The following is a 23,385-nucleotide window of genomic DNA, read 5'->3' as shown; positions in this document are numbered from 1 at the left end:
TAAAGTAATTTAACACTTCTGGTCATTGCATATAAAACAGCCGACAGAGAGAATCACCTGAATATTGATTTTCACCATTCAGTTTTGGTTCATTGAAAATATTAGAGAGATACCCAAAATTTAACCTGAGTATGTGCTGCGCAATGATAAAATTAATAGGCAATAAACATCTGATTGAATTTCTGTCAATTATTTCTGGTACCTGTCTGAAAATCTACAAGATCTGAAATATGTCCAGTTTAGAATATTAATTAAATATGGATCTGGATTAGGTCACTGATCCATTCATGTCTGAAATAACTGTTCCAAAGGAAAATTACCAACAAGAGTATTCTTCAATTTCTCAGTGGTTGGATTCTCAAGAATGCAGGACCTCATCAGTTACTACCCCCATCAGTCAGCTTTCAATCATCAGCAAAGTGACTGAAGGTGGCATCGCCAGTGCTGTCAAGCAGCACTTGCCTAGCAATAACCTGCTCACTCATACTCAGTTTAGGTTCCACCAGGGCCACTTAGCACCTGATCTCATTACAACCAAACATGGACAAAAGAGCTCAGTGAGGTTACAGCGATGTGACATCAAGATGCCTAGCAGTGGGAATCAGGGGCAGAAGGGATGCGGACTCTTTACTTATTGGAGTTATACCTAGAACAAAGGAAGATAGGCTGCATGGATTTTAGGAAGATAGGCTGCATGGATTTTCCAGATTGACATTCAACCTGTTTGGCCACATTATGAACACAAGTTCCTTGGCCAGGAATTCATGGGTGGGAGTCAAACCCAAAGATTCTGGCTCAGAGGCAGGGAGGCTACCCACTGTACCACAAGACCAGTCATATGCCGTCCTGACTTGGAACTATATTGCTGTTCCTTCAGTCATTGGATCAAAGTCCTGGAACTTCCTCCCTAATGCCACATGGACTGCAGCAGTTCAAGAAGGCAGCTCATTTTCTCAAAAGGAAATTAAGGATGGACAATAAATCCTGCTCCAGCCAGCGAAGCCCACACTCTGTGAACGGATATGTTAAAAAGAAAATATTTTGGACATTGGGCCTTTTTTTTCAACCATTCCTTTAATCTCCATATCAATCATTCCATTCTTTTCATCTCCATATTATATGTGACTATCAGAACTATATCTTGGCAGCTGCCACAATGCTTTAATCCACTGCAATCAATATTCCCACTTTTGTTCATGGAGCCCTCCTACTTCCCACTGCAACAAGATTACAAAGTAGTTTCTATGCTGTTTCTGGTTGGGCCAGTAGTTATTGCTCATTTCTAATTACCCTGAACTGAATGGTGTATGAGGCCATTTCAGAGGACTATTAAAGAGTCAATCACATTGCTGTCAATCTGGAGCCACATATAGGCCAGACCAGGTGGGGATGGCAGATTCCATTCCCTAAGACATTAGTAAACCAGATGAGTTTTTATGACAATCTGCAATGATTTCATGGGTGCCATTAGACTTTTAATTCCAGGTTTTTATTGTGTCTGAAGAGGTGGTTGCACAGCTCCACATCACCTTTACCATGACTTGGAGCCTCACATCAGAGGATGACATTGCTAGTGATGGTAAGGGTCACAGTGGTACTAATTATACAATCACCTTTTTCCAGACAAGAGTGGGTGACATATCAATATCCCACAGTGCACCATCCATTGCTGTGATGGAGGCTCTATGTTTCAAGAGTAGAAAGAGCCCATTGACTATAAGTCCCTCAAAGGCCAAGACACCATCAATGTTCTGTTGGTATGCAACCATCAAGTGAATGAATACCTGCTATTCTGGAAACAACCATGATGTTTTTATTCTGAGGCAGTCTGCTATCTCCTCCAAGAACCAAAAGGGTGGCTGCTCAGGGACAGGGGCGCAGCAGGAAACCTGTGAACGTCCACCACCTGACCACGTCAAGAAAGCTAGCATATAACAAGAGCCAAGGAGCCACCAGAAACATCATGCAGCATACCATTGCTATGATGAACCAATGTTTCCATACGTGAACCAGACTGGCTGTCAAAGTTGGTGATCATCTGAGTGCACAGCTGATGCCACCAGGAATCGGGCACCAGGGGAATCAAGAGGAGGCAAAGATGAACTATCCGGGGCATATTCGCTCTGGATGGGCTGTCCAAGAATACCTACTCGCATGCCGCTTCTCATAAGATTGCTCCACTGTTCCACAACTCGGCATCCATCTGGGATGGATTGCAACATTCCTAAGATCATAGTTGTAGACAAGAGAGTGAGGCAAACTGAACGCAGGTCTGACATCCCAAGTATGGCCTCCAGGGGACAAGGCTTCAGCTCAATTTGTAGAATTGCCAACATGGTTCTGAAGGAGACCCATTCACTAATACCACAAACTTGCCCTGCAAATGTCCCCGTAACTATGTCGTACCTGTCCCCTGGTCCATCTGGAATCAAACTCTTATTAAGAAGTATTGCCATTCCCAGGGCCCTGCTATCAAAGCCCAAGTGAAATACCTTGTTAACCCAACTCTTCCAAAACCTAACCTGGTCCCTTATCCACAGCTGGGTCTCCTCCCAACGGCACCACATTTGCTCTCAAACTTTTTAAGTGGGAGAAAACTCTCCCACGTTTCAATGGGGCCCCCAATAATAATAATCTTTATTGTCACAAGTAGGCTTACATTAACACTGCGATGAAGTTACTGTGAAAAGTCCCTAGTCGCCAAATTCCACCTCCTGTTCGGGTACGCAGAGTGGAAATTCAGAAACCCCTCACATTCCACATAACCAATTGAAATAAAGGGGAGGAGAGTGATAGACCCTCTAAGTCAGCCATTTCCACCATGAGGGCTCATCCCCCTGCCCACCCAACTCCTGAAATCAGAGCCCATCCCAGATGGTGACCTGTTCCACCCCATGAGCGGAAGAGCTTCCTGCTCCCAGTCACCGTCAGCACTCCTCTATCCCCCCTCCTCCCCATCTCAAAAATCCCCCATACACTTTCTCTCGAACCGCTGCCTCTCAACTCCACCCCCTCCCCCCACCTTCACACTTTCTTGGCTCCACGAAACCAGCTTGCAGAGGTTTTGCAAGCTGTAGCCCCCCCCCCCCCCGCTCCTATTCACTAACCATCCTCACTCAGCTAGCAAGGTAGCTTCCCCGCCAGAGCCCATCCTATCCAAATAAACAACCAAAAGAATAAAACCAGGCCCCTAATCAAAACCATAAATCCCCCTACCCCCATTCTCCACCATCAGAAACTGCTCTTTCCCCCTCCCCCCAAAGCAAATAAATCAGTCACCATCCTGACCTTGAACTATATCATTGTTCCTTTACTGTTGTTGGTTCAAAATCTGTAATTCCCAAACCGCACCTCATGTGCACATACATGCCATGGATTGCAGTAGATTAAGAAGGTAACACATCATCACCGTCTCAAGGATAGTTAGGGATGGGCAATAAATGCTGGTTTTGTAAGTGAGCTCATGTCTCAGAACAAATAAAAAAAAGGTTATGAATCAGAATTCAATAAATCTAGTGACGTGTATCTGCTAGCACAGATTCATCTTCTAATCTGAAAAACGGATTACTATTAATTTTAAAATGTGTTAAAGAAACTGCAAAATGTAATTCCAAATAATACATTTTTCTCTTTTATTGGTAAATAGAGCACAATGTCTGGTAAAATCTTATCCTCAAATAAATTCTCCAGTTTGACACCCTTTACAGCTAATCGAACAAATATTTTTAATTTTTGTTATGAGAGCGACACTGTTTTTGAATACTTTTCTTTCAGTTTATACTGCAGCACTAACACTCTGATCTGGTTTACAAAACCAATCTTCCATGCTTAAAAACAATCAATTTGAAAATAGGATAAAAAACATGTACAAAGGAATATCATTTTGAACAATTTTGAGTCCTTGGAACAATGTTGCATTAACTGCTACTTACATTTCAACAACATAAAAGCAAAATACTGCAAATGCTGGAAATCGGAAATGAATACAAAAGTGCTGGACATACACATTAGGTCTGGCAGCATCTGTAAAGAGAGAAACAGTTAACTGCATTGATGACATTAACTCTGTTTCTCTCGCCACATGTGCTGAGTACCGGTATTTCAGATGTATAATAAATAATGAGTGTTCCACTTCAATCTAAAGACAGTTTACATTGTAAAATATATACAATCTTATCACCATAAGCTAAGCTTCTTACTACCATTTAACGGTTGACAGTAGATAAACATACCAGCAGCTAAGCATATCCTCATCTTTGGTGTTTGGTGACGCAGTAGTTTCTCTCAAGTGTACTATTTTAAGTCACTGATATCCCCGTCCCAAAGTAATTTGCAACAATAATAATCTTTATTCGTATCACAAGTAGGCTTACACTGCAATGAAGTTACTGTGAAAATTCCCGAGTCGCCACAGTCCGGCGCCTGTTCGTGTACACTTGAGGGAGAATTCAGGATGTCCAATTCACCTAACAAGCACGCCTTTCAGGATTTGTGGGAGGAAACCCACACAGACATGGGGAGAACGTGCATACTCCACACAGGCAATAACTCAAGCCAGGAATCGAACTCCCTTGGCACAAGTTTTACTAATTCCTAATCATGTCATGGTTGGAGTTAATTACTATGGGAGGATAATCCACCTGAAGAGGGAAAATCTGATTGATCAGCTTTCTTGAAACCCAAAGCACATCTCCAAGTACAAAGCAACAATGGTGATATTTGCATGATATTCTGTGTAGCAAATTTTCCCTCCCAGCTAAAGAATTTCTAAGATGAACTATAGTTATTCAATTCCATCATTCTGTACAACATTGTTCCAAGTGTGATAACTGGTATCCTTATGGATATCTGAGGTGTCATCATATAATCCGTACAAGATGTAAAATCTCTATCTCTTGCCTGTATGAAAATTACTTTTCATTAAATTCAACTGAATTTAATAAAACATTATACCACAAGACAGCAGCTACTGCATTAGAGAACTCCATTATAGAAATATTTTATTTTAGAAGCTCCCTTTCAAGCAGTTTCCTTTAAATTCATCCCAGAACATTACATTCAAATTAATTTTTTTTTTTTTTACAAATAAATAGATTTTTTTGCAAAGCAAAGTTTTCAACTCTCACTGATTAAATACTTTAGATTATCCTGATTACCTTCCAACACAAATATCAGCAACTCAATAGTGAGAGAGTTGCAAATTTATCAGATTTGGTTTATTTAAAAAGATATATTCAGTGAACTCAAAAAACTTTCATTTTCTGGGCTGAACATTAAATAGTGCCAATTATAAGCCACGGAAGTCCAAGTCATGGAAATAAATACACAAACAGCCCACATTTTATAATCTGGCAAATTCTTCACTACAAGTCTAAGTCTTGAAGGTTCCCCCAACTTGGACCAATCTTTACTTTGACACAAAGTTTCACCAGCAGCTCCAAGGCATTTTCCATTTCATTTTTCAGTATCTGTGCAATCTGATGAGGGCCAGAGAATGAGAAAAGTCAACAACAGAAACATAAAATGCACACAAGAAGACTTAGGAGGAATGTATCCTCTATACTGGCAACCCAACATTTAAACAGAAAAACAAGTACATCACAAATTCTTCTTCCACTGGTTTCGGCACATGCCCTGAAGAAAATTCCAATAAATGAAGGTGAGCCAAGATTGATTTAGCCGCAAGGGTGTGCTGCCGACATCCAAATAACAATCAGCTGCCTCGTTAGAATAGGAGCCCTCCACCCACCCCCCACTCTTTGTACCCAACATTGGCCAATCCTGGAGCAGCTACCTGCAGATGCCTAAACAGCACAGACCACCTCACAGCTCTCATCCATGGAGCTCAGAGCACCTGTTTTGTTGGAGGAAACAATCTCTAATAATTGTTTTGTACATGGAAAGAGAAATTACAGACTTGACTTCTTTAGTAACCACAGCTTAGGTAAAATTTAAATTCATATTTTGAGACAGAAAAAATGAAATGAAGAACGTAAAACACATTCCATACTTTGCTCAAACATTTTTTACCATGCCATTGCATGGAGATGAACGGGTGCCAGCATCATTTCCAGTGTGGATCCCACCCCGATTAAATCTGTTAAAACACACGAGGGTGGTGTGCTAGTTGGCTAAAGGCTGCCAATTCGCAGTCTCGGGTGTGCAAACAGAGGCACAAGTGCAAGACTGGTTTAACCAGACAGTAGCAGCCATTTCAATGTGTTTCCTACTGTTGGCAAGATATCTCAAAAGAATGGCTGAGAGCTGAGTGTCGCTGAGGACCAGCCAGCATTGAAACATGCAGATTCGAATGAATAGGAGCTGCTTCCATTGGTCACATTATCTTTTATTCTTGCAGTAGATACAGGTGCAAAGCAGTCATGAGATAGCCCAGGTGGCAGCAGGGTTCCATACCCTGTTATCAAAGCCATGGCTGCTAGCCACAAGGACGTTGGGCAAGGCGAGTTGGGAATCTGCGGTGGAAGCGGTGATTACAGCGTTCAATGAGGGGCTTGCCCTAGTTAGGGGCTTGTCCTAGTTGCGATGGGAAGGAAAATATATACATAACTACATCCACTGGGCTCCGCTTTAAAAATGTTATTTTAAATAGATTTGCCCTGACTAGCCAGAGGAATTTCTAACATTCAGGCAAGCTAGCAAAGTTTTGATATGTTTAATTAAACCAGGCACTAATGCCCATTCCCTGGAGCTACAAAGTTTCTTTGTCATATGATTGAGACTGACAAGTCTAAATTCCTTACATTTCTTAAGATTATAAGTTTAGTCACTGTTTGACCTCCGAAGAGAACAAGACTCCAGGCAGCATCCTGTGTCTGTCCATCTTCCACTGAAGAGGTAACAGAAGGAGCTCTCTCCAGGTACAATTGTATGGCCCTCATCTACACTGAACTACTGAACCATCGAAGTTAGTGCCTTCGAGCCTTATTCAACTCCATGTGCTGTGATGAATAGCACGTTCGCCGCAGAATTCGGTTTAAAATAAGGCATTAATACAAACAGCATTTTAATTCAATGTGGAAGAAAACCACTTCAGCTAAAGGTCAGGTAGAGGTTACCACCTGCTGGTTTCAAAGGCTCATTAATACAAACAAAAACAAGATAATAAAGACTTTTCTTTGACAGACCATAAATTATTTATGGATCACTCCCTGCACCTATAAGTATTCAAAACATAAGGACAGGGAATTCTCCAGATAAATAGATACACAAATCTTTCCCTAACTATACCTCTTGACACTTAAACGTGTCTGTTTTGGTATCTAAAGAACATGACAACACTTAAAAAAGACAGGTTTCTATACGAGTCCCCTTTGTCAATATATCTTAAGACACCTGACATTTACACAGACACTTCGATCATTAAAAGATGTATTGATGATAATATATCCAATTATTCATTTGACTATAGGTAATTAACCAACAATAAGTGACAAGATAACATGTGCAGTCCTTGACTGATAAGAGAATTTTATGTACATAAAAAGAGGGGCATTTTAGCAGAGAGGTACCCTTCTCACTCCCCTGCAGAAGTGTGGGTCAAAGCTCTGTTCTTCAAACTTGCCTCGTCAGACAAAACCTCAGGTTTTGTAAGTAGGTTTTTGTTTAACTTCTTAGAAATGTATTAAGAAATTGATAAGAGATACTTTAGGATTTTTCCATGTTTCAGATATCTCATTCTATTGAGAGAAGTTAGTGTGTTAGCAGATAACATAGGACTGTTAACGATTTTATATTATTAACAGATAACTAAAAACTGTTAATCAATTTATATTTTTAACTCTGCAATTCTGTATGTATCTATTGGGAGTATTTTTACAATAAAAATACTTTGATTAAAATTATACTGTGTAAGAATTACTCTCAAAGTCTAAACTCCTAGACACTCATTTAGGAAGCCTCAAATGGCTAGGACTCATGACGACAGAGGTAAAGATTTAGTTATGAGTGACGCATCTGAACTTACCCCATAAGAAGTAACTGAGATCCTGTTTAACTGTCTGAGACCCGGAAAAGCATTCTCCCTTCGTGAGATCTATTCTGAGTCTTGGCAAGAAAACAGGTTTCCCTCTTTTGGTGGGTTAACCTAGAGCATAGGTTATTAATAAAGTATTATCAGGTCTGAAATAACCTAAATCCGTCACAGTGCCTTCTTCCCTCGTGGAAGTCACTTCTGGAATGACCGATCATCCTCCGATAGTAAACCAACTTGCCCTCTGAAGAAATACTCCATTAAACGTTTGATTCTGGACTCAATTAAAACTGTACCTTATACTTTTATTGTAGTCTGGCCCTGTATCCCTTAGCTGTCTTTTATTGTAGGAGTACAAAAAGGGGCAAATGCTGTGAAACCCCTTTCCTGCATTGTGTGTGTAAAATGAACCAAACCTTTTATCTTATCTCAAGTTTGCTGCGTGAGTTATTCATAGCGGATTGGAACACTCCAAAATTTAACGGTTGGGGAAAATACACCACCACTTCAGAATCACAGAAGAGGGCCTTCAACCCATTGAGTCTGCACCAAGGCATGGAAGGCCCTGACCTGCCCACCTAATCTCACTTGCCAGCACTTGGTCCACAGCCTTGAATGTTATGATGTGCCAAGTACTCATCAGGTACTTTTTAAAGGATGTGAGGCATTCTGCCTCTACCACTCTCCCAGGCAGTGCATTCCAGGACGTCACCACTGGGGAAAAATGTTTTTCTTTGATTCTCCCCAAATCTCCGACCCCTCACTTTGAACTCGTGTCCCCTCGTAACTGACTCTTCAACTAAGGGGAACAGCTGTTCCCTATCCATGCCCCTCAATAATCTTGTATACCTCGATCAGGTCACCCCTCAGTCTTCTCTGCTCCAGAGAAAACAACCCAAGCCTATCCAACCCTCTTTATAACTTAAATGTTCCATCCCAGGCAACATTCTGGTGAATCTTTTCTGCACCCCCTCCTGTGCAAATACATCCTTCCTAAAATGTGTACTCCAGCTGTGGCCTCACCAAAGTTCTATACAGCTCCATTATGACCTCCCTGCTTTTGTAATCTATGCCCCGATTGATAAAAGTGAGTGTCCCATATACCTTTTTCACCACCCTATTAACCTGCCCGTCTGCCTTCAGAGATCCATGGACAAACGCACCTTTGTTCTTCGGCACTTCCCAGTGTCAGACCTTTCATAGTATACTTCCTTGTTAATTACTCCTTCCATAGTGTATTACCTCACACTTTTCAGGGTTAAATTCCATTTGCCACTTATCCGCCCATTTGACCATACCGTCTATATCTTCCTGTAACCCAAGACACTCAATGATGCAGGTGCAGCAGCCTCTCGAGATGCCCCTTTGTGCACTTTCACGAAAAGAACGATCTCAGTTGCAACCTGTTACAAGTAAGCAGACTGCCTCCAAGGTCACAGGGGGCGCACCATGTAGAGGTAGCTGAGAGCGGAAGCCACCACATCAGTCAGAACACTGAGTGGATCACTGGGGTCTGCTGTAAATGTGCACATTTTATCTTTTGGAGCACTATGTAAATATTGAAACGTGAAGACAGACATGTGAACTCTTTGGTGGTGCAGAAGAGGGATGAAGTGATGAAGAGGTGCAAGGGTCCATGAATGGTGACAGTGAAATCTCTGGGCAGATGTGCATCCTTCACTAGTTGCAAAAGTTGAGTTGCTCCTGTGAGCGGCCAGAGTATGCAGCCACCCAGGTCTACAGCTGATCTCTGGAAGACATTAAAGGCAACAGTGACTTTTGACAGCTGGCAGATCATGGCTGGCAGTGCTGAGAGGTGTGAAGCCTTCCACAACACGTGTAAACCTTCCTGACTACAAGTCTCCCCGGCACTGCTTCTTAGTCATCTCAAGGTAGCTCCATCTTTAGCAATAGATCCAATGCTAAGTGAATGGCCTCCATGTCCTTCCTGCCCCTTGTCAGTCTGCTGCATCCTCCTGAAGCACAGGGCAGCCTTCCCTGCGGAGAATGTTGCTCCTCATCACCTCTATCCCAAAATCCAAGAGTCGTGTTCCCATGACAGCTGCTGCCTTTCTTGGCCTCAAATGGAATCCCAATTATATTTGGGAAGCTCGTGTTGCTGTTTTTATGTCCCCATGATGCCATGGGCAGCACGGTAGCACTGTGGATAGCACTGTAGTTTCACAGCGCCAGGGTCCCAGGCTCGATTCCCTGCTGGGTCACTGTCTGTGCGGAGTCTGTACGTTCTCCCAGTGTCTGCGTGGGTTTCCTCCGGGCGCTCCGGTTTCCTCCCACAGTCCAAAGGCGTGCCGGTTAGGTGGATTGGCCATGCTAAATTGCCCTTAGTGACCAAAAAGGTTAGATGGGGTTATTGGGTTACGGGGATAACGTGGAAGTGAGGGCTTAAGTGGGTCGGTGCAGAGCCGATGGGCCCAATGGCCTCCTTCTGCACTGTATGTTCTATGTTCTAAGAGGGGTATGTCTCAGTGTGCTGTCAATGTGCTTACTGTCCACTCCCCATTTACCAATGGTACCTTTATACCAATGGCTCAGTCCTCGCCACTGATTCCTCTTTCATGGGGTCCAATTTCTTGGTGTGGCCATGACTGGGTCACCACTGTCCCTTCCATACACCTGTGTCTGTCCCAGACAGCACGTGCAGCCAAATCTGAACATTGCCTTCTTTACCTACCTCATTTGGCATTATTGCTGGATTGGGAAGGTTCTTGACCTCCTCCCACACTAATGGACATCGCAAGTGCCTTAAAGCCAATTGGAACCAGCACATTAGCTAGCGCATTACATCCCTGCCTGCCTCCATTCCCCCCATCGCTGCCTGCCTCCATTCCCCCCCCCCCCCCCCCATCCCTGCCGGCTTCCATTCTCTCCATCCCTGCCTGCTTCCATTCCCTCCATCCCTGCCTGCCTCCATTCCCCCCATCGCTGCCTGCCTCCATTCCCCCCATCCCTGCCTGCCTCCATTCCCCCCATCCCTGCCTGCCTCCATTCCCCCCCCCCCCATCCCTGCCGGCTTCCATTCTCTACATCCCTGCCTGCTTCCATTCTCTCCATCCCTGCCTGCTTCCATTCTCTCCATCCCTGCCTGCCTCCATTCCCTCCATCCCTGCCTGCCTCCATTCCCCCCATCCCTGCCGGCTTCCATTCTCTCCAGCCCTGCCTACCTCCATTCCCCCAATCCGTGCCTGCCTCCAGTCCCCCACATCCCCGCCTGCCTCCATTTCCCCCCCATCCCTGCCTGCCTCCATTCCCTCCATCCTTAACTGCCTCCATTCCCCCCCCCATCCCTGCCTGCCTCCAGTCCCAACCCTGCCTGCATTCCCTCCATCCCTGCCTGCCTCCATTTCCTCCATCCCTGCCTGCCTCCATTCCCCCCATCCCTGCCTGCCTCCATTCCCTCCATCCCTAACTGCCTCCATTCCCTCCATCCCTAACTGCCTCCATTTCCTCCATCCATAACTGCCTCCATTCCCCCCCCATCCCTGCCTGCCTCCAGTCCCTCCATCCCTGCCTGCCTCCATTCCCTCCATCCCTGCCTGCCTCCATTCCCTCCATCCCTGCCTGCCTCCATTCCCCAATCCCTGCCTGCCTCCATTCCCCAATCCCTGCCTGCCTCCATTCCCCAATCCCTGCCTGCCTCCATTCCCCCAATCCTTGCCTGCCTCCATTCCCCCAATCCCTGCCTGTCTCCATTCCCCCCCCCTCCATCCCTGCCTGCTACCATGCTCTCCATCCCTGCCTCTATTCCCCCCCATCCCTGCCTGCCTCCATTCCCTCCACTCGTGGATGGACCTTCCCTGCAGTCACACGTCAAGCTCAGCATTCAAACCAAATGCACGTAGTGAGTAATTATTCCTGTTAATAGATATAAGTACTCTGAGACGACTATTACTTTTCTGCCAATTATCTGTATCCACATTCAATACTCTACATACAAAATAAAAACAATCTGGGACAGGGAACACTATTTTAAACATTGGAAGTTGCCAGGTTGAAGGAGTGGATGAATTGGAGCAACTGAAGTTGTAATAAGGAGCATGATTGCAAATCTACCAGTGCCATTTCTGAACCATCCAGTCAATTTTCTTCCTGCGAATCATTTGGAATAGACCGTCACTCATGCCTGTGCTAGGACTAGTTCCACATCCAAACGATCTGATATAATCCTATATCTTTACTCTTCTCTATACCTTCTAATAACTTTCACATCAATGTTGATTGATGGACAGTAATGTATTTAATATTCTAATAGCTCTTTATGTGAAAAAATTCCCGGTGACCTTTAATTAATCCTAAATTCATGTCCTTTTTTAACCAATTTATTGAGTGAAAAAGGATTTTCAGCATTTATTATTTGATTAATTTGGACATTTCTATTAGATCTCCTCTTTAAATCTCTTGTAATATAGGCTTATTTTTTCAAGTTTCTCAGAACTAAATCTCTGGTGTCTGGTTAGTGAATTTGTGTTAACAGCCTTACATAGATGCATCATTACATCTTTGCTTTTGTATTCATTGCACAACTCAGAATTCTATTTGCTTGTTTTCTATTTTTTCAAATATATTTTGGGACTGAAATTAGCACTTTTTGGGAAATGCATGTTAAATGAACAAATTCTTCACATTCTCACCTGTATCATGTCATTCTCTGCAACTTCATAAAGTAGTTCATCATGTAACTGCAAGATGAAAAAGCCTCCGCTATCTGGTCGGTAAATTTCTCGCCGTTTTTTCCTTTCAATCATATCTACATTTGGGTGCAAATATCAGTTAATCTCAATATTGCAAACTGATTGAATATTTAATTCAAGGTGATTACAACTCCTCCCACTCTCATCACCTGATGAGAGTTTGAAGTGTTATCAAATGTACTACAATTCTAGAAAACAAATTAGATTCCAAATTCAATCATGGAAGAGTACATCAGGCAAACCTTTTATTTCTCTGAACCATCTCCCCCCACTCCCAGAACCATAATAGGTTCCCCTTGTCCTCACCTTCCACCCACCACCTTTCATAATTTCAACAGATCATTTTCTGCCAACTCTGGCATCTTCAGTGTGATGCCACCATCGTCCCCTCTCCTCCCAGCATTCCAGACAAACCTTTCCCTCCTTGATACCCTGGTCCACCCCTTAGTCACCCTCAACACCCCATCCCCATCCTATGGCACTTTTCCATGTAAAGGTAGGAGACAGAGGGCAGCACGGTGGTCCAGTGATTAACACTGCTGCCTATGACGCTGAGGACCCGGGTTCGATCCCGGCCCCGGGTCAGTGACTATGTGGAGTTTGTACTTTCTCCCCGTGTCTGCATGGGTTTCAGCCCCACAACCCAAAGATGTGCAGAGTAGGTGGATTGGCCACGCTAAATTGCTCCTTAATTGGAAAAAAAAAATTGGGTACTCTTAATTTATTTTAAGAAAGGAGACATTTTACCCTCTTGCCTCATCGTCCAAGGGCCCAAACAATCCTTACAGGTGAAGCAGCAATTTATATGGTCTTCTTTCAATCTCATCTATTTTATTCGCTGCTCATAATGTGGTCTCCTCTCCACAGGAAGACCAAACGCACATTGGGTGACCACTTTGCAGAACACCTCCTTTCAGTCTGTAAGCATGACCCCGAGCTTCCAGTAGTCTGTCAGTTTAATTTCCACCTTGCTCTTACATTGACATCTCTGTCCTTGACCAGTTGACCTGTTCCAGTCGAGCTCAATGTAAGCTTCAGGAACAGAACCCCATCTTTCAATTAGGCACCATACAGCCTTCCTAGTGAGCTCAACAATTTCAGAACATAATCCTGCGCATTTAGTTCCCTTTTCTATGTTTTTATTTTCCTGCAAGTTAGCAGCACACCTGGTCTAGCTACATCTGGGTTTTTTTTCCCATTCCCATTGTCCCTAGAGGATTAACTGTTCTGTCATTCAGTCTCTCATGTTTCTCACCCTATAACAGATCTTCCTTTTGTTCTTGTTCCAACTAACCCATTAGATCTCTAACTTTTCCCAGTTCTGTTGAAAGGTCACAGACCTAAAATGTTGACTCTTCTTTTTTTTATATCTTCACAAATGCTGCCTAACCTATGGAGTCGTTTCCATCATTTTTTGCTTTGACTTCATTTCATATGATTTACTTTAATGTTAAAGAGCATGGGCAAGAAGCGCAGTCTTTTTGATTGGTGCCAAGGTTTTCCTTACATCAACGACACTGCTGTAAGAGAGTGCTTTTTATGTACAAGATGATTTGAGTGAAATTAGCACATAGGTAACTATTTCCCATTCTCCCACTGATCAAAACTGAACACAGGCCACATTTCCCACCACCAATGTACTTGGAATTTAAATAATTAATCACCAATACAGCAGATTTACCAAAAATAAAAGTTGAGGCTGAAGATTCAATTAAATGTTGAAACACAAAGGACAGCCAAATATTGAGTCAAATTTGAGGCTACCCTAGACTCCCAGAAGAGTGTCACAAACTCTTAGTTTATTCTTTGAATAAGAAAACAATAGCATAACACTTGCTACAAAAATTGCGGGTGATTGTTTAGATGGGAATACTACCATAATACTCCTCTGCAGTAATGGTAGGGAGTGCATAGGACAGTACATTAAACAAATATATTTTTAATATTTTTCACAAGCCTGAAATATAATCCGTGAAATCACTTTTACATTGAATCATTTTCCCCTCATCTCCAGAAGACAAGGCTTTGCTGCCCAGCCTCTGCAGTGCAGCTGAGGCCAGAATCTGGAGCTTATGTGATACATGGTGTCTGCCGTGTAATGAAATGACAGCACAGCATCATACTGGCAATTTCATTTGAACTGGCGTAAGAACGGGGCTTCACATTCAGAATGAGGTTTTCATGGCTCAATTAACTCACTCTGAATAAAAATAATGTGCTATTGTAGTTCAGAGGAATTAAGGTCCCGGCAATTCTAATGAAGCAGCAGGAAACAGCAGCGAGGAGGTAACAAATGGTGTGCAGTGAAATTATGAACTGACACATGTTTTTAATCCCAGAAGTCATAAATTGCAGTCCCATACCTGACAGAAATCTAAACTATGTGAGGAGTGCTGTCAGCTACTTTGCTGGGGCATCTGCTGGTAACTGAGATTATTGCATCAGGAGAAAATTAAACTGAACAAAAGCCATGAGGATCCTCCTGGTATGTCACCTGCAGTCCAGTAACAAATTGGAACACTGGAGCTGAAGTCACGGAAAAGCTCACAGATGGTTCACTGTTCCTATTGTCTGAAAGGAACAGAAGAGAAATAAAAGACAAAACTTGGTTCTCACCCAATTTTATGTCTCCCTGAAACCTGCTCTTCCAGTGACCGTGTGATTTGGCGACAGAAGGAAAGGTTTCCTCTAATCGTTTCTGAATATTAACAGTAGCTATTTTGACCAGATCAGCTGCTGATCCTTGTACGGTGGTGTTCACGGCTTGCCGTTGGGCCTGTTGGAATAGAATAACTAGAATGAGGATCTGTGAGAATAAACAAGTATTAAAGCCTCTCAGTTCATATCCAGCAATGAGCAGGGATACGATTGAAAAGCTACAAAGATTGGTGTACAAATCCTAAGGATTAAAAGGTACTTTCCAGTTTCAACCAGCTGGTGTCCTGGAAGCAATTTTGACAAACAGGATAACAGTCTGATTATTGTGCTTAGAAAGTACAACAGCACAATGCAAATAAATAGCTTGGTTTCAAATATGTGTTAGTTTCATTAATAAATAAGTTGCATAATCGCACACTTGAAACTACTTAAAATTAAGAAAATATTATCAACAAAGTGAAGTAAAATTTTTATTTTTTTTTACAATCTTTATTGTCACAAGTAGGCTTACAGTAACACTGCAATGAAGTTACTGTGAAAAGCCCCTAGTCGCCACATTCCAGCGCCTGTTCGGGTACACAGAGGGAGAATTCAGAATGTCCAAATTATCTAACAAGCACGTCTTTCAGGACTGTGGGAGGAAACCAGAGCACCCGGAGGAAACCCAAGCAGACATGGAGAGAACATGCAGACTCCACACAGACAGTGACCCAAGCCAGGAATCGAACCGGAACTGTGAAGTAACAGTGCTAACCACTGTGTTAACCTGCTGCCCAGAAGCATTCTGCTGATTTCAGGGGGTGTTTGCAGAACTACTAATTACTAATGGTTAAATACCCTCACAATTTGGTGTCATCTGTGCACTTACATACAGCTCTAGATTTCACCCATGTACAAATTAATTTCAATTGAAATCGGGGAATACTTGTCCAATTAATAACCAGAGCATGTAGGGGTGATCTAAAGTTTCATTTGAACATAGAAGTGAAACAAAGCATTGCCTTGAAACTAAAAGCAGTGCAGATTCCATAGACAATTATATCAAACATTGTCTTTAAAATCATAAAAGGCTTTTCCATGGAGAATGGTTAAATCTACTCAATATCATAATTGTTTTTTTCACTGCATCCCATTGGTTAGATTAGGTAGTTTTAAAAAGTGCTCAGAGAATCCAACATAAACCTCGGCAATTTGTAAACCAAATTTACACCCCTTGCAATATCAATCCTAATCAATGCACGACTCACTCCATTGCATATCAAAATCAGGTTGGGTCCTCAATATATGAAAAATGCTATCCAATTATTAAACAGTATATTCCTTAATTTAGCAGGAGGTGTCAAACAGACCACTGGAAGCAAGACTGGTTATAAACTAGATTTATTAAAAAACTTAGCATCAAATAGAAACCAATTTTCAGTTGACAACTACAGCTTCATAAGAGTGAGATTTGGACAAGGGAATAGAAGCTGAGACTGACAGTGCAGCATTTGACTCCCATTCCAATATGAAGATAACAGGCAGCAAAGGCGTGGAATACCATTGAATACATGGCCAGAGACAATCATATCATTCATATCAGAAGAGAAAATCTAATCATTTGCAAAATCAGACCAAAATTAAAAGTTTTATTTAGAACTAACTTTTCCTGTAATGAGAGGTTTTTATTAATGGCTACAATTATATCCAAGCTATACATCATAGATTCACTAGTGTAGGAGGCCTCCATTTGGCCCATCGAGTCTGCACTGAACCACTGAAAGAGCACCCTACCTAGGCCCTCACCCTACATAATGTTTTTGTCACTAAGGGACAATTGATCATAGAATCCATATATGGAATTCTCACAGTGCAGCAGGGTGCCAATCTGCCTATTGAGTCTCTATCAACCCTCCAAAAGAGCACTGTACCTAGGCCCACTCTCCTGCCCTATCCCTGTAAACCCGGAAATTGATCATGGCCAATCCATCTAACCTGTACATCACTGGACACTAAGGGGCAATTGAGCATGGCCAATCCACCTAACCTGCACATCTTGGGACTGTGGGAGGAAACTGGAGCATCCGGAGAAAACTCACGCAGACACGGGAGAATGTGCAAACTCCAGTCACCCAGGACCAGAATCGAACCCTGATCCCTGGCACAGTGAGGCAGCAATGCTAACCACCGTGCCGCCATCTTCTGTTTACCTACTGTTAAAGCATTTTCGTTATTCTTAGAATATCTTTTGTGCTGTTTTTATTCCAGTATGAAGTAAATTTTGAAACAAGTAAAAATCTGCAGTAAAGCCCCAGCAAAACAGAACAGGAAGCATTTTACATGGCATATTAAAACAAAACTTTCTAATTACACACAATATGCTCTAAAATGTCAAACAAAAAAACTCCTTTAACTGGAGCAAGTTTATAAAAACCTTTGACTAGGATCTGAGCCACTTTGTAAACTGCAATACATACGTGAGCTTTAACGTGAGGATTGGAATCCTTTATTGCTGGAAGATAACGTTTCCGGCCAAGTATTGTTTGAACAAATCCATTTTCCTGACAATTTTTTACCGTTTCCCGTAGAAATTTCTGAATCCCTGTGGTAAATTGTCAATTTTAAAAGTTATTTTAATAAAACTGGTGTTTTTTCACTTCTAAACAGTTAAAATCACAAACACGAGTAGCTCCTTCTAAACTGAGCTTCCCATGAAAAACTGGAAGTCTCTTTTATACTTTTCCCTCCGATGAAGATACACCTGGGACTTTGTTTTTAGCACGTCCTGCTGGCAGGTTTTTATATAGCAATTTTGAACTAAAATGTTCCTTCACAAAAGCATACATTTTAGACACAAATATCACATCTACTGCCTTTAGCGAGGAAGAATTCAGTCAGGTGGTTTGCAAATTTGGTCCAGGAGGGAGTGTTGGCTTTGGTATCTCGTTTGGTTTGCTTGGAAATGGAAGGTTCCTACATTGGACGTGTTTCTCTTCAGGTTCAACAGCTACAGGTGCTACAGATTAGTCAGTCGAATTAAGTCAGGTTTCACCAACTGGAGCAGATGTTTCCCAAAAATCTTCCACTGTGACTGAAGATCCCTGGAAATTTAGTTTTTTGGATTTGACTTGTTCAATCAGGTCAATGTGTTTCTTCCATATACAGGAAGATTCAACATCATAAGTCAATAGCCCTGAACACTTGATGATTGCTCCCAGGAGCCACTTTGGTGTTCCACAGTAATTTCAGACCCAAACAGACTGATCCAGCTTAAACGCGCTGGTTTACATGCGTCGAGTGACCTTTCCTGATCACATTGCTTTGAACCAATCTCTCCTTTCAAATCCAGACACAGCAAGTCCATCCTGGTACAGGTGGTAATATGCATGCATACATCAATGTATATAGTTTTTTATCAATGTACATAGCTGTTGGTATGACCTCCGACCAGCAGGTGGAAATAAAGATCCACCATGTGACTTGAGATCCGCCAGTTGGTAATAAGTCGTACAAGAGAATAGTCACACTTAGAGTAGCTCCAGGAGAATTCACTGAATTCATTTAGTCGCCATCATCTGTATTAAAGTTTGTTAGTTATCTTTCCACATGTTTGTTAATAAATCATCTTTCTAGTGAAACAACTAGATGTTCTGTGTACATCATTATCATGGTCATAACACAGAACACCACATGGTACCAGGAATGCAGAATAATTAAAGATAACAACAGAGAAGATGGGGCGAAATAAGCTGAAGAAAGAAAACAGAAACTTCTTCCACCGACCTGGTGAATTACGGTCATCTGGAACTCAATGCATGGAAAGACTGTGAAGTTAGAGATGAAAGGTTTGAAGGCACCCCCACCAGCTTCAAGTCTCGGGTAATGTAGATGAAAATTGGTGTGTTTTCAAGCAGCAATTTAGGCTCTATGTTGCAGCCCTTGGCCTGCAGGCACAGCCTGACAAGAGGCGTATTACATTGCAGCTCACGGTAGCAGGTCCTCAAGCCATCGGAATTTACAATACCTTCGCGTTTCGCAGCGAAGACGAAAGCAAGAGCTTTGATTAAATAATACAGTACTTTGATCAGCTCTCCGAAGAAAAAGGTAACGTTTGAACATTATACGTTTCATACGCATACCCAAAAAGCAGGCGTATCTGTTGATTCCTTTGTAGTCGACTTGCGGTTGTGTAATTTTAGTACCTTAAACTCGTCAATGCACCGTGATCAGATAGTGTTTGGCGTGTTGAATGACAAAATATGTGAGAGGCTATTGAGGGAAGAAGACCTGAAATTAGAAAATGCCATCAAGATTTGCCATGCAAGTGAACTTGCTGCACAGCAGATTAGTACACTCAACCTGCAACATTATGGCGCCAATCGGGAAGAAGACGCCAGCGTTATAAGCACTGTGACGCAAGAAACATGGCCATTTTGAGCGGGCGGCCATTTTGAGCAGCTGATCGGATCTGCCATTCTGTGCCAGCGATGCGGTAATTGACATTTGCCACGGCGATGCCCCGCACTTGGAAAGGTCTGTTACAAGTGTGGCAGAATGAATTACTTTGTTAGGCAATGTCTCTAACATCCAACAGGACCAGTTAATGTAGATAATGAGATGTGCATCGATCACCTGGCTGCTGTGAACATGATTTCAACGGAGGACACAAATAGTCCAACCAGCCAAAATGGCAAACCTTTCCTCACCATTTGCAGCCATAGTGAGGCGGATGCAAAGACCATAGAGGATAGAGGATAGATGGACGATTCCGTTGATGGTTAATGGAACGTTAACCAAATGCAAGCGAGGACCAATCTGATCACTTTGTCAGCGTTGAAATGGCTAAAAATCAGACCGAAAATGATTCGAAGATAGTACTACTGAAAGACTATAATGGTCGTCAGATCACAATGTTAGGAGCATGTGAGCTCGCAGTAACTGTCAGGGACAGAACGTGTATGATCACATTTACCATAGTGGAGACAGAACACGAATCGCTTATAGGAGTGGAAGCACATGAAGAACTTGGGCTTGTTAAGAGGGTGTACACTTCAGAAAGTATGGCACCCCACTAACACGCATCCGTAGAATCCAACCTAAAAGGGCTTTCTGGAGATATTTCGAGTCTTTGGCACTGCCGTTTACATACCATATCCAATTGAAGGAGAATGCGAAGCCAATCGCACACTGTTCCACTGGAGGCCGAGTTAAACAGAATGGCGGCTCTAGGATTCATCAGACGCATAGAGGAACCTACCAACTGGGTTAACTCTATGGTTTGCCAAAGAAAGAGAAATAATGACCTGCGTATATGCATGGACCCCAAAGACCTGAACCTTAACATCAAGAGAGAGCACTATCCGATTCCGAAGAGGACATAACAGGCGAGATAGCTGGAGCGGCAAGTTGGATGCGTCACAAGATTTCTGGCAGCTCAAGCTGGACAAAGTGAGCACAAAGCTGTGCACGTTTAACACACCCTTCGGGCGCTACTGCTTCCTAAGGATGGCATTCGGCATAATCTCGGCGTCTGAAATTTTCCATCATGCCACGGAGCACTCAGTCAGAGGGTTACCAGGCGTCCGTCTTTATGTCGATGATATAATAATCTGGGAATCCACATGCGACGTGCATGACAGAAGGTTTCTCAGTCCTACAACAGATAACAAAAAATAGCCGGAAGCTTAATAAAGCAAAATGTCAAATCGGGGTTGATAGCATCACCTTTTGGGAGGCAAGCTGTCTGCACAAAGTGGGCAGCCGCACAATGAGAAAAGACCATTCTGACTGTGCCACATCCCACAGACAAAAAAGCCATTTTACACAGACTAGTGTCATGTGAGAGTACCTTTAAGAAATGGATGTTTAAGTAATGTACCTTGAAGAAATGGAGCTGATCATATTACTGAAGTGATGTCAGAGGGTGAGGGGAGCTGAGCTCACTTCTGCTTTTGGTTTCAGTTTGAGGAGGCAGCTGGGAGTGTGTGTGTGTTTTGCTAAGAGCTGCAGGAAGAAAACACAGAGCTTGCTGAGAGCTGCAGGAAGAAAACACAGAGCTTGCTGAGAGCTGCAGGAAGAAAACACAGAGCTGGTCTGTTGATGTCTGCAAATCCAAAGACGATAAATATATTGAATGTAACCTCATCTCTGTTTTTGAAAGTTTGAAGTCTTTTGGATGTTTAAAGAAACAGTTTGAAGGATTATTTAGTGTTGTAGTCCTTTGGGGTTATCTTTGAAGTAATGGGTGTTAAGATATTCAATGTTTGTTTTTAAAAGGTTAAATTGAGTTCATAGAATAAACATTGTTTTGTTTTAAAAACCATTTGTCCATAATTGCTGTATCACACCTGGAGAGTACGCCGTGTGCTTCCCACACCACAATCCATTAAAAGTTGTGGGTTAGTTGAACTCCATGAAACACTTTGGGGTTCTGTAAGCCCGGACCCATAACACTAGGGATGATCAACTTCATTGGCTAGTTTATTCCCAACCCGGCCTCTAAAACCTCTCAACTAACAGATTTGATAAAAAAGGACACAGTGTTCCAATGGTCTCCCAGGCACGAGCAGGAGTGGCAAGCATTGCATATCTCGCTGACTACAGCGCCAGTCCAAGCATTTTTTGACCCAGTGAAAAAGATCAAAATTTTGACCGATGCGTCGCACAATGGCCTGGGAGTGGTATTGCTGCAGTAGGGTGCAGACGCCAGCTGACTGCCTGTGGCATATCCAGAGCGATGTGTGAGACGGAGTACAGGTATGCGCAAATTGAAAAAGAATGCCTTGGGGTGGTCGTGGGTTTGGACAAGTTCCATGATTGTGTGTACGGGCTTCCAACGTTTCTTGTGGAGACTGACTAAAGGCCACTTGTATCCAGTGTGCAGAAGAATTTGTACCAAATGTCCCCAAGAATCCAGCGCATGATGGAAGAAGCTCCAGTGCCATGATTTCAACCTGATCTACACACCAGGCAAGCACCTGGTTGTCGTGACACGCTTTCTCAAGCCATGGACATTAAAGTAGTAGACCTGGTTGATGAGGATGTGTCACATGTCAATCTCGTCACTACGTTTCTTCCAGTCGCCAATGAGATGTTGCACCTAATAAAGAAAGAAACAGCCAAGGACATAGTCCTACAAAAGATAATCAACTGTCTCAGAGAGAGATGGCCTAAGCGTTCCTGCTCGGGTTGCTACAATGTGCGGGCAGAGTTGAGTGAGGCGAATGGAATTCTACTGCGACAGCACAAGATTGTGATTCCACGTTCCTTGCGGCCACTCATGCTCCAGAAGCTCCATGTAGGGCACCTGGGCATTGAGAAGTGCAAACACAGGGCCAGGATACAATTTATTAGCCAGGCATGGTCAACTGTGACATGTGTTAGAAATTTCAAAGCAAAGAGCCGATGCACATGGGTGACATCATCACAAGTCTGTGGCAGAAGGTGGGCATGGATCTTTTTCACCTCAATGGGAAAGAATAACCAAAAGAAGGAGGCCATTCGGCCCATTAATTCTGCACCGGCCCTCTGAAAGAGCACCCTACCCTATCCCTGTAACCCCACCTAACCTGTACGTCATCGAACTGTTAACAATCTGCGCTGAATTCTTTAATTTCGTAGTCCATAAACCCAGCGATCACTCAAAACTTCTTCCAGGTAACCTTTAAAGTCACAATGTTTTGCTAATTTTCTCAACTCATCCAGGAACTGCAAAACTGATTCACCTTTGTGCTGTTGTCTTTGGTGAAACTTGAATCTCTCAACAATTCCTGCTGATCTGGGATAAAAGAGCTTTTTCAAAATGTCCACAAACTCTTCACAGCTTTTATCTCCTGGTTTGTCAGGGGCAATGAGATTTTTCAGTAATATTAGGTTTTTCATTCTGATGACTGTAATAAACACCGAGGCCTGCTTTTCCTCTACAATCTCATTCACAACAAAAAACTTTTCCATTTGCTCAACATAAACTGCAAGTCCATAGTAGCTGAATCAAAAGCCTCTCAAGCCCCTAATCCTCGTCGCCATTCAAAGTGTTTTGTCACTTCTTTT

General features: G+C 42.8%; 1 protein-coding gene across 3 annotated transcripts in view; it reads right to left on the bottom strand.

Annotated features, from left to right (window-relative positions):
* Positions 1-3,608: 3,608 nt before the first annotated feature.
* The window catches only part of polq (polymerase (DNA directed), theta), a 144,080-nt gene continuing 124,303 nt past the window's right edge, over positions 3,609-23,385 (bottom strand). For 2 of the 3 annotated variants that reach the window (XM_072513705.1, XM_072513706.1), the window contains exons 29-32: positions 17,814-17,938; positions 15,316-15,475; positions 12,640-12,755; positions 3,609-5,477 (exon numbers count right to left, since the gene is read on the bottom strand). In XM_072513705.1, coding sequence (XP_072369806.1) covers positions 5,364-5,477; positions 12,640-12,755; positions 15,316-15,475; positions 17,814-17,938 — 515 coding nt within the window. In that variant the 3' untranslated portion in view covers positions 3,609-5,363. Of the gene's footprint in view, positions 5,478-7,984; positions 8,105-12,639; positions 12,756-15,315; positions 15,476-17,813; positions 17,939-23,385 lie in introns of all 3 variants that reach the window. The other variant, XR_011948657.1, reaches the window with a different exon arrangement.

This window comes from Scyliorhinus torazame, chromosome 8 (genome assembly GCF_047496885.1).
Source record: "Scyliorhinus torazame isolate Kashiwa2021f chromosome 8, sScyTor2.1, whole genome shotgun sequence".
In the NCBI taxonomy this organism is placed as follows: domain Eukaryota; kingdom Metazoa; phylum Chordata; class Chondrichthyes; order Carcharhiniformes; family Scyliorhinidae; genus Scyliorhinus; species Scyliorhinus torazame.
The sequence above is the reverse complement of the archived record's forward strand: the minus strand, read 5'-3'. Positions and strand labels throughout refer to the sequence as shown.